This window comes from Syzygium oleosum, unplaced genomic scaffold (genome assembly GCF_021117445.2).
Source record: "Syzygium oleosum isolate NSW1041296 unplaced genomic scaffold, Sole_v2.1 Sole_v2.20, whole genome shotgun sequence".
Lineage (NCBI taxonomy): Eukaryota > Viridiplantae > Streptophyta > Magnoliopsida > Myrtales > Myrtaceae > Syzygium > Syzygium oleosum.
The window spans coordinates 3219521-3231688 of NW_026607504.1; the positions used below are offsets into that span (position 1 = coordinate 3219521).

General features: G+C 41.8%; 2 protein-coding genes across 2 annotated transcripts; both read right to left on the bottom strand.

Moving 5' to 3' along the window:
• Positions 1 to 1008: 1008 nt before the first annotated feature.
• Positions 1009 to 3773, bottom strand: LOC115691048 (subtilisin-like protease SBT1.4). Its single transcript, XM_030617608.2, has one exon. It carries the CDS (start codon positions 3670 to 3672, stop codon positions 1342 to 1344), a length of 2331 nt encoding a protein of 776 aa, XP_030473468.1. The 5' UTR covers positions 3673 to 3773; the 3' UTR covers positions 1009 to 1341.
• A 2770-nt stretch (positions 3774 to 6543) lies between these two features.
• Positions 6544 to 8099, bottom strand: LOC115691026 (uncharacterized). The gene is made up of 2 exons (XM_030617563.2): positions 7735 to 8099; positions 6544 to 7301 (listed from the first exon to the last, which is right to left on the bottom strand). Exon 2 carries the CDS (start codon positions 7257 to 7259, stop codon positions 6807 to 6809), a length of 453 nt encoding a protein of 150 aa, XP_030473423.1. The 5' UTR covers positions 7260 to 7301; positions 7735 to 8099; the 3' UTR covers positions 6544 to 6806.
• Positions 8100 to 12168: the final 4069 nt, after the last annotated feature.

The following is a 12168-nucleotide window of genomic DNA, read 5'->3' on the forward strand; positions in this document are numbered from 1 at the left end:
TATAATCCCTTTGTTTAGTTGACCGCTGCGGTTTGAATGCAAGAGCATCATCTGGACTATTTTCAAGTCTAGTTCCTCAATCTGATTGACACTGGGCTATTTGCACGAGGTTTAGAAGATCGGTAGAAGTTCATTCCTCATGGTTTAGTCCGAAAGGGATCAAGCCATGCTCGAAATCGGATCCTTAGTTGGTTGACACGAGAGATCTACCGCTTTACCACCCTTTGCGAACTGCAAAGTAGTCGCATACTGTCCAGAAAGATAATTCAGGAACAAAAGATGCTGGGCTTAGTATGATTCTTGGTATTGTATATTTCCTACTGCCTAATTTATCTCTAGAAGCTGACATGCCCTCTATGATTTTACTTCTCGGTGAAGCCTCAAAGTTCCTCGTGGATTTAGACACGTCTTGTAACGACCCGATCCGACGAGGGCGGGGAGTGGTTGCAGAGGCTAGAGGGTTTGGACTAGGAGCGGCTCTTGGCAGGCTTCTAGAATGACGAAGGGGTAGGAATAAACCGAACTATACACTGAACAGGAAGATAGCAATTCTGGAATATATATATATGAAAAACTAGAATTAACTCATGGAGCCACCTTTTGATGTAACGGCAAGCTTTGCTTTGGAACTTCAAAGCTAAGCGAGCCTTGGCCAGAGCATTATTAGGATGGGTGACCTCCTGCAAAAGTGTCTGTCTATACGCCAATGGATAAAACCGTGAGGCTCGGTATGGGACGTGTCAAAGCGGACAATACCTAAAGTGAGTTAAATCCAGGGCATCACACGCCTACCATCCGCCATCCCAGCTCTCTCCAATTGCGTGATTTTGCGATTTGACACAATCAATGTTGTGTTTGATTTTCGCATAAATTGTTGCTTAGCAGATCTCTAGGTCATCTGCAAAAGATGAATGCGCATCAAAAGTGGAATGCCGAAGAAGAAAACGTGGAAGAAGTTCAGCCATTCAAGATCAAGCATGCAAGCTCGATGGAAGCTAGAGGTTCATCTTACAGATGAAGTCGCAGTAACTGTCTGAATCGGGCAAAAGCGAAGAAAGACGAACATTACAGTGTTGATTTCAGCACACAAAGTGATGTTTTCTGCTCCGGCATGTTATTTCAAACCAGGCTAATGTAAACAAACACACCAGAAACAAACTAGGGAACTCCGAATCCAAGCCTAGAGTCTTTGAGTTTTTACAGGAGGCTATCATGATTTCAGTCGTTAAACATAACATAACCCTTCGAGAATCGCCAAGGAATTTCTGCAACATATCCGCCTACGGTGCGCTCGATCCAATTTTTGAGGCTCTAGTACAGAGACAGTAGTGTCTTTGTGGATTACATAGATTCCACAAGCTCCTGACGCCACCTGACAGCGATCGGACTCCTCACTCGGTGAGTCCCATCTGTCCACTCGATCGATCCAAATCTTGGAGTAGACAATCCCGACACGATGCTGGAGAACGTAATCTCATAGGAAAGTAACTGGTTTTCTGCAGAAAATGCGAGCTTGCTCGGTGAAACACTGACTCCAACATTTTCAGGAGCATTCACTTTCACCTCATAAACTGCATCAGCACAACTCCCGACATTTTTTACCACCCTCCTATACTTCACGACATCGCCGTCGGATTTTAGGACGACTGAGAAGGATGGATAATTCAATTCTCCCGGAGAAGCCATTCTATGCGCGCAAATGTTAGAACTCGTAGGCTCTCTGAGGAAGACCGCAATTCTCCGTGGTTCATAACCGATGGCACAGAGAAACCCCACGTAGTCATCAACATCGATGTCGTAAACCAATCCAGGATTAAGTGCCCTGTTCGGATCCACATGTCCTGCTCCGTGAACAAAAGGGCTGGATTTGTCGCCGCTAGCAAGATCCTTAATGTTACTCCCCGCATTATCCAAGTTATAAGCAGTTGTCATCAGTGCAGATTTTATCGCTGCTGGAGACCAATCGGCATAAGCCTTCCGAAGCAGAGCAGCTAATCCACTAGCATGGGGGCATGACATTGAGGTGCCTGAGATGATGTTGAACTCGACCCTTCTCAGGTCGATGTCAAGATCTGTGGGGCCATTCAACCCGGTCCAAGCCGCCAAAATATTAACGCCTGGAGCTATAACATCTGGTTTAAGGATCTCAGCAGTGAGATGGTTCGGGCCACGGCTAGAGAAAGCAGCAACTTTTGGAGCAGGCGGTGAGGGACCGATCACCGTGCCATGGAATTCGATAGCTGCTGTTGGGAATTGGTCCAACTTGGCATACTCTCGGATCTTATCTGCCGCAGTCTCGCCCACCATAGTGGCGGGTATGAGGTGCGAATCGGCAATCAATTCTTCTCCACTCTCTTCAGTATTGGCAAGAATCATTCCCAAGCCGCCCGCGAGCTTCACCGCACTTCCCTTGGCAACTCTTGCATTTCCTCCTCTATCACAAATGACAATCTTTCCTGCAACCTTGGTGGAATCGAGGCTGCCATCATAGCAATACCGACTCCCGCAGTCACCGGCATAGACCAAAGGAAGTTTAGTGTCGCCGATAGGCTCACCAGAGTAAAGGGACACGCCCTTAAAGATCCTCCCATCACCAAGAACCACATCAGCGGGGAACTCCCTATCAATTGTGGAGGCGCCCACGGTCAAAATCCAAGGAGCAATGTTCACAGCTGTGAAAGGGCCGGGACCGGAATTCCCAGCAGAGCAAGACACAAGAACCCCATGTTTCACAGCCCCAAATGCACCGATCGCGATTGAGTCATGATCGTACTGCGGCGCGTACCCGTTCGCGCCCACGGATAAAGAAATTATGTGCACACCATCCGAAACAGCCCGATCCATGGCTGCTAATATATCTGAATCGAAACAACCCAAGCTCCAACATATCTTATAAGCAGCAATTCTTGCTTTAGTGGCCATACCTCTAGCTTCACCCACCGCATACTCGTAAAAGCTCGCGTTCGAAACCATGGCACCCCCGGCCGTCGACGAGGTGTGCGTGCCGTGACCCTCCGTGTCCCTCGGCGATTTCGACTCTTTCGACTCATCAATTGGCCTCTGCAAATAGGCCTCGTACCCTTTGTAAAAGGCCCTCGCGCCAATGATCTTCCGATTGCAGGCCGAGGCAGGGAAGTCCCGCCCGACCTCACACGCGCCTCTCCACGTGCCGGGGACAGGGCCGAGGCCAGAATCGGAGAAGCTCCGCCGCTCGGGCCAGATCCCGGTATCAAGAACCCCGATTATGATGTCGTCCGCATAATCGGAATTCGGCCAAAGGCCGGTGCTCTCGGTGAGGCCGAGGAAGTGAGGGGTCCGGGTGGTGTGGTGGTGGCGGATGCGGTCCGGGATGACGGAGAGGACCCCGGGGGCGCGGCGGAGGGCCTCGGCTTGGCGGGCGGTGAGGCGGGCGGAGAAGCCGCCGGCGGCAGCTCCATAAGTGTAGAGGATCTGGGAAGGAGGGTCTGAGGGTGGGAGGGAATGGAGGAGGGAGGAGTACCAGTGATGGTGGGTGGAGAAGAGGGAGGGCTTGTGGGAGGATGAGGCATGGATGATGAAGGTCTGCTGGGGGCCGTGGGGTGTTTGCTCTTGTGGGGTTGAGAGGGATGGGGAGATGAAGAGCAGGAGGATGAGGAAGAAGGTGGAGGAGGAGGAGTGAGAGAGATTGGCCATTGATAAAGATGACTATTCCTCAGATATTGGAGGAACAACAATGGTCTCCCTGAAATTCTGAATCTTTCTTGGGGGATGAATGGGGGTGGGTGGCAATTGGACATGGGAATCTTTTTGCAGTAAATCAGGTCCACATCAGCATGGATGGATGGAGCCGGTTTCTGCAACTATGTTCATCATGTTTTTTTCTCATTCCCTGTTTTGGTTTCATGTGAATCATGATGACTCAGGTGCATCTCCCAGCATCAGCACTTGCTGTCAGAGTGGCATGGATCCCACAGGCCAATGAAATGGGGCTCTTATGGGACCCAGATGGGTAGTGGGAGCCATTTCTTTTTTGGTCTGTTGGCCAATGGGTTGCTGACACCTCATCATGGAGCTATTCTTTGATAATTTCTCTTTCCTTCATTATTATTACAGAAGATAGGATCAGTCTGCAGGAATGCATTATGGCTTTCATGGACAAAAGGTCTAGCAAGTTTTGCTAGATAATGAGCGTACAGAGACATAATAAAATAATCTCAATTGCTTATAAGTATCTTGCATTTCCCTTTGAAGTTGGCTCATCATGGGCTCATACGGTTAAGCTTAACCATTGGGCCGCTTGAAGATGGATATTCTCATCGATCCAAATCTTACCACATAAAGTAACAAAAAAAAATTCTAAATTTATTGCTAATTCAATTTTAAACCTTTCAATTGTTTCAATCGAATCCTAAAATTTTTAACGATTTGTCTATATAATCTATCCGGCCAATTTTAATCGAGAATCGCAAAAATGAACATTGACCATCCTACGTCAGACAACTTTTTAATTTTTTTCTTTTTCTTTTCTTTCCTTTCTTTTTTTCCCGACAATCCTCACTGGCCACAAACAAGGTCTAGGCAAGGGCATCAAGCCCTCACCCAGATCCAAGAGAGGACTGTCACCCACTCTTGTTGGCCAGCAAGGGCAGCAATGCCCTCGCCTGCTTTGGGTGAGGGGCTTTAATGTCCTCACCGAGATCTAGGCGAGGGCCAGACGCCCTCGTCGGCCAACAAGCGAGGGTGTTGGCCCTCCCTTGGATTTGGGCGAGGGCCCGATGCCCTCGTTTGAGGCCGGCTAGGTCGCTGGCTCTCGCTTGTGACCGGTGACCTCGCCGGCCTAGAGTTGTAAAAAAAAAACAAAGGAAGAAAAGAAAAGAATTAAAAAAACCAAAAAAAAATTAAAAAATTGCAAATCTTATCCACGGCAGCACCGATAGTGCCATGTAGGACGACCGTCATTCATATCAACGATTTCCGGCCAAAATTGGCCGGATGAACTACATTGGCAAATCGTCAACAGGTTTAAGACTTAATTTGTACAATTGAAATGTTTAAAACTGAATTGGCATAAGTGTAATAGGTTTATGAATTATTTGTTACTTTTCCCGACAAACGGACATGATTCATTATTCTTCTCTCTTCTTTAATGGAGCGCAAATGGGCTTGTTTTAGGATAGTCAAAACTTAGAAATCTCATCGAGACCAATTTTTTCCTCCGCTTAGATTATAATCTTCCTGGTAAATACTCAGTCTCGATCGCGGCACCACCGCATGAGAAGCATCCCTCAGAGAGAATTTAGCAGTTCCCATCGAAGTCAGAACATGCAATGCATAAGAAGGAAAAAAGGGCTGTCTTTGATTATAGTTATTCCAGGTCTAGAATTGATGAGTTGACCATCACCTGCTCCACCGTCCAGGAAAATTGAGAGTTATCTGTGTCTTATCGGGTAGGTGGGCAGATCTTTTCCTGGAAAGTGGGAAGATGAGGCCAGGAAATCTGCCTCCATGTTCTTTAATTTCCTCAGTAGGCAACAATGACCATTTCAAAAGAAAACGACACCTCGTTTTCTAATCTTACATTCTCTGTCAGCCTTGCTGGAGCTCATATCTTCACCTAAATAGCTAATATTACACATTCATTTCCTTGTGCCATTACATCAGGGTGGACTAGTAGTTGTCCAGAATTAAAGCTCTTAGGCTGCATTTGGTCGACCGGATAAAAGCCAAGATATGATATGATCATATCCTGTGTTTGGTGGTGGTCCAGGATAGGATAAGGTCGGATATAGACCGGATATAGCCCGGATAAAACAATCCGAGGGGAGGTGGGATAGATTTGGATAGGATTTCTAATGCTTATTTTTCCAGAAACCCTACGCTCCACTCGCTGTCATCTTCATCCCCACACCTTGTGCGCTTTCACCAAAAAAATTTCTCGGCTTTTTTTCCTTCACTTACTCCTCCGGACCCGTGAATAGCAAAAAAAATTTTTTTATCCTATCCGACTTTAAATCCTTAGTCCACCAAACAGTGGATAGGATATGAATAAATCCCAGAATTTCTTATTCTATCTTATCCAGTCCTATCATGTTTAGAAATTCGGACAACCAAACACAGCCTTATGATTTTGCTCATAAGGAGAAGCAAGACCAAGAAAGTTGATCAAACAAATTTCTTGAGTACTTTCTTTTTTGTCTTCGCTTGAGAGCAACTGAAATACTTTTCTTTTTCCTTCTAAAGATCGACAAGAACTGATATTTTCGCTTTTTCAGTCTCGAATCGAAAGAACTACAGCGCCTCATATTTGCGGGTTCCAATCAAAATGGAAAGCTGAGTTGGAAACGTTAATTAGAAGCATTTTCCCAGGAAAAAACAGTGATATAGAGAAGACCTTTTCGATCTTCTTTTCCACTTGACCTCGATTGCATTCGTGATAACTAAATTTCCAGGAAATGATAAGGTCCCGTTTTTTCTTCAGTTCAGCATCAGCAGTTTCATGGCAATGTACAGCCATCCCAAGTTCTTGTGTACTCATGAAGCCCTCAAACCAAACGATGAAACATCTACCAAGGAAAATCATGGTCATGTTCTCGGATTTTCCAGTTATTTATATACATGCTCACCCTTTTGTTTACTTTCCTCTTTTATTTTTGGATTTTTAACAGTTCTCTGCTTCTGAGTACATGATACTGATATCCACCAAACCACTACATTGAACAAATCTTTCCTTTTTCTTGAACTCTGTTTCCCTTTTGTTGCTATACCTATCACATATTATATGAATCATACCCAAGTGGACCTATTTTTGAAGTCTCCAATTCATTCCTTTAAGATTGGACCAATGTGCGAACACCAGGGATTTTTGTCAAGTTCCTAGAAGGGCTTCCAGGAGCCGATCTCGACTCCAAACCCCTCTTCAGGATCTGCCTCACCGCAGATATCAGAAGCACCGTCGGATTCGGAGGCGGCCCCGTCGAATCACTAGACCTCTTGCAAAAACTCCTCAGCTTGGCCATTGCTTCTTCAGTGCCAACAGCCTTCTGGCTCTCGTTGTCCCTGAGGATTTCATCTTTCACGGCCTCGGCGCACAGCCCGCATATCCATTTCCCATTGTGGCGCTCTCGGACACACTCTATGTAGGCCGGCGTGCACTCCTCAGTGAGGCCGCAGCAGTCGCATACAGCAATTGAGGACTCCGGATCGATATTGGGAACGGGCATAGATGATTGTGTTTCCAGGGCCAGTATGATCACGGGGTCGTGAAACACGGACGTGGCCATCGCCGGATCAACTCCCGTGCTCAAATGAAGGAGCACAATCGCCTGTAAATGCGATAACTCGCAATCAATAAAAACCGATGCCAAGACCCGGTTTCTGAGCTGTTCAATCAAAGATTGATTGGCCTCTCTATTTCTTTCTCTTCTTTTTGCTTTTCCTTGCCCATAAAAATGGATATTAATGAGACCAAGTGAGAACAGAAGGCTTTCACTTGCGCCGCTTTTTAATCCATTAATTACAAAGTTCACATGATTTGAGAAATAAGAAATCGACTCCAGGAAAAAGATGCTGTCTCAATTCTCGGTTCATTGGTTCAAAACATAATTTGGGGAAGCCAAAAGGACAAAGGCTTGCCAATTACTAAGGAAATACTCAAAAACTTTTTCACAAGGCATCCTGCAGAACTCGGCGTATGAACAAGATGACACAATCAACAGAACAACCCAGTAATCGAACAGAGCCTGCGATGAGAATTACCTGCAGAAACAGATCGAAACACGGATACGAGACGACTGCCTTCTACCTCTCTTTCTCCCACTCCCGATCTTGAACAATCGCTTCTTCGGCAATAAAAAACTCGAACATCGAAACCGAAACCATTTCGGAAACTCCCCTCTTGTTTTCCTCTGTAAAGTCACGCTCTTCCTATTGATGTTGGGCAAATTCAAGAAAACCAAATTTTGCTATTACTAGAGAGAAGAGAGAGATTGGTTTTCTCTTGTTCTTTTTGGGTCCTCAAAATTTCTGTACGTGGAGGCTTTATATATTGGAGGACAGTTCAAGATCTTGGATTAGCGTAGGGAGAGAGATCTCGCAGATTTCAGGGAAAGAGGGCATGGTCATTATAAAAAACTGAATGATTAGATTTGGAAAATTATGCAGATCGACAGTAATGACAGAATCCACGTCAGATCTGACATTACAACAGCTGTATTGCCAGCACAGCTTAATCTTAGCTGACCTGTTCTAAACTACCGTGTCTTGGACCGGACAAGTTAATCGATTCCTACTAACATGGAGACGGGCCATACGTTATAAAGAGGAGGACAAATTAGAATTTCGATTACGAAGGAGAGAAGATCACGACGCGTAAATAAATCGCGACTATAGTTCACATTTATATATTCAGTACTATTTTTCTAAACGATATAGCGAGTCGGCCTATGGGAATATCTGAATATTCCCAAATATGAATTCGGAGGTAATAGGCACACCTATGAATATTACCGCAATGGTAACTTTTGTATTGTTGACCTACCGACGAACAAATGAAATCTATGGAAAATTAGAGAAAGTCAATCTCTTGATAATATTTATTCCATTATTCTTTTCTCATTCAAATTCTTGGCTTTTTCTCTTGAACCTTCTCCACAAGAGAACGAAACGTCGGGGCAAAATAAACATGATTTTACTTATACTTGCGTAACGATCTTCTTGTGCAAAATCGTGAGGCCCAATTAATTAACAAAAAGAAAAATTACAATTCTTCATGAACTATTTTTTTAAATTTATTACCATGTGTATAGTAAAAAATAAAATAAAAAAAGTTCAATGCTCAACAAGCCCAAAAAATGCCCCATGTAACAATCTCCTAGACGTTCGACCGCTTCCGCCATGGCATAGCTAGTTCCTGTACCTTCTCAATTTGTTCGATCTCGTCCAATTATTTTGAATTTATGAAAACACCATATATTGTTACCTTCAGCTAGGGCTGACAAAATTTTGTGACTATGATTTAATGAGCCCAATTTGGTATGAGTAACTCGTTTTTTTCAAATAGGCTAAATTGGGTTGAGAAAAATTAGAGCCCAAAAAACGTGTCATAAATGGATCACTTAGGGTCTATTTGATAACGTTTTTGTTTCGGGGAACAATTTTTGTTCAGAAATAGTTATTTCTATTTCTATTCCTTGGACGAGTTTCCGAGCAGAAGAACATATTTGGTAACTGCACAAAATTTCTATTTCTGAGATAGAAAAAGAATAAAAATGGGTTTGGTATGACCCTAAAAATTTATAGTTTCAATTTTTTCATTTAATTATAAAAATGCCGGTGGAGACTTAACAATTCATGTTTGGATAGAACTTGACTAGAAATAGAATTAGAATATATTATGATATAGAATTGGATTACTTTAATACAAACATAAAAAAATTATTCCTTATAGACAAAGTAAATACCGGGTGGTGATCAAGGAAATTTCAATTTAGAGTTTAAGGTTTGGGTTTTAGGGTTTATGGTTTTAGGGTTTAGGGTTTCGGGTTTGGGATTTAGGGTTTAGTTTTTCGGGTTTTGGATTTTAGGGTTTGGGTTTTGGGGTTTTAGAGATTCGCGTTTTATGGTTTCGGGTTTGGGGTGTTGGGGTTAGGGTTCGGGGTTTTGTGGTTTTGGGTTTTAGGGTTTGGGGGTTTAGGGATTCAGGTTTTATGGTTTTAGCATTTAGGGTTTGGGTTTTGGGGTTTTGGGTTTTATGTTTAGGATTTTAGGGTTTGGGTATTAAGGTTTGAGGTTTTGGGGTTATGATTTTAGGTTTGGAGTCGTGGGTTTTAAGATTTGGGGTTTAGAGTTTAGCATTAGAATATCTTGTGAAAGAGATAGAGAAAGCTGATCTTATTCTCTATTGTTTCTCTTTTTTGTTCTCTTGAACACAAAAGTAGATTTTTTTACTTCTTATTTCTATTCCAAATCTATTCTTTAGCCACTTTTTTAATTCAGGGAATAGAAAAATTAACTGACGTTACCAAATAAATTTCTGTTCTTTTTCTAATCGAGGGAACAAAAGAAAAAAAAAACAGAGAAACAGAAACGTTACCAAACAAGCCCTTAGGTAGCGAATGATAACCATTCTGTTCCAGAATGAGTTCCTGAAACAGAAATAGATTTTTCTATTTCTGGTTCCAGGATGAGTTTTTGAGGAAAAAAACCCGTTTGATAACGACCAAAAATTTCTATTTTTAGAACAGAAACCCGTTTGATAACAGCACAAAATTTCTATTTCCTTAAACAAAAACCTATTTGATAAACAATAGAAAATTCTATTTCCAGCAACATAAATCCATTTTTTTAGAAATGGAATAAAAATAATTAAAAAAATCCGAAAAATTCATAAAAATCTAAAAAAAATTCAGAAAATCCAAAAAAATTGAAAATTCCCAGAAAAAATCATCAAAATGTCGAGAAAATGAAAAAAATTCAGATTTCGGGAAAATAGGAAATTTGTTGAATTTTTTCAAAAAAAAATTAAGAAATCAAAAATTTCAAAACTTCACAGAATTGCTTAGAATACCTGTAGCCACCCACTTTGAGTAAAATTTAAATTTTCTGAGGTGCCCAAAAAAAAAAAAGATTTCAAAATTTCACAAAATGGCTTAGAATACCTGTGGCCACCCACTTTTTGAGTAAATTTTAATTTTTTTGAGATGCCCAAAATTTTTTTTTTAAAATTAAAAATTTCAAAACTTCACAGAATGGCTTAGAATACCCGTGGCCAACCATTTCGAGAGAAATTTAATTTTTTTAAGATTTCCAAAAAAAATAAAAAAAATTAGAAATTTCAAAACTTCATAGAATGGCTTATAGAATACCTGTGGCCACCCATTTTGAGCGAAATTTAAATTTTTTTAGGTTCCGAAAAAAAAATAAAAAGTGAAAAATTTCAAAATTTCATAGAATGTCTTATAAAATATCTGTGGCCACCCGCTTTAAGAGAAATTTAAATTTTTTTAGGTGCCAAAAAAAATAAATAAAAAATAAAAAATTTCAAAACTTCACAGAATGGCTTAGAATATCTGTGGCCATCCACTTTGAGCGAAATTTAAATTTTTTTAGGTACAAAAAAAAAATCAAAAATTTCAAAACTTCACGTAATGGCTTAGAATACTTCTAGCCACTCACTTTGAGTGAAATTTAAAATTTTTGAGATACCCAAATGGTATTTTTGATTTTTTGCACGCTCACCTCACCTCCCATCTTTGTCCCCTTCTTTATTATATAATAATGGCGAACGTCTTTGGCCCATTGCCCCTTCTTTTTCCACGGAAATTTCTAAATTGGACAAATAGCGTGCACCTCCTCCTCTTTGTTTTTTTTTTTAACCACTTAATGTTGTAAACATAAACACGTTGTAAAACAATTTATGACACGTGTTTTCTTCGTTACGACGGCGCTTGCTAATACTGTGTAAGGTGGCATCGGGGGAGCACCATAATCATCTACGGTGCGACTTTCTCTTTTACATCTTGCACTTAACCACGATGTATTGATACTTAACCACGATGGCTCGTCCTAAAGTCGGTACGGTACGTCGATTATGCGTAAAAATGCCCTGACATTTTGGCGAAACTTTTGATTACCAATACTTATTTCCGTTCCTCTTTCAGTTTCTTACTCCCTTAACTGGTAGACAACAGTTGACCAAAAGAAATGGTAGACAACACGTGTCACAGGGCGAATGGTATTGGAATATACGTACGTGGTACATTGGATGGACCCAGTATTTTCTCCTTGTCTAATATCAAGTCAATTACATGTTATCACATTTTAAAAAGAACCTTTTCTCTTTTGACCCTGAGAAGCCATCCGCCCAAAAGTTCATCAACGTCATAAGCACGTGTTCCGAAGACAAGAAGAAACCATCCTAAAAGATTAAGTCAACTGAATGTGCATGCTTGGAATAAGCGTACTTTTACCATATTGCGCCGTGTCTCTAACAAATTCAATCTATGCAGCCATTGGCCCATATAGTCACCTTCCACACTCAGTTCCATTGAGCCCGGCGGATCTACAACTCAGGAAACAGAAGCCTTACCAGAGTGTCCTCATTTGATTACAATGTGATACTTGAACGGCCTGTTCAGTTTCGATCCAGTTTATATTAACTAGGATGGCCAAACACAAAACTAAGATAAACTC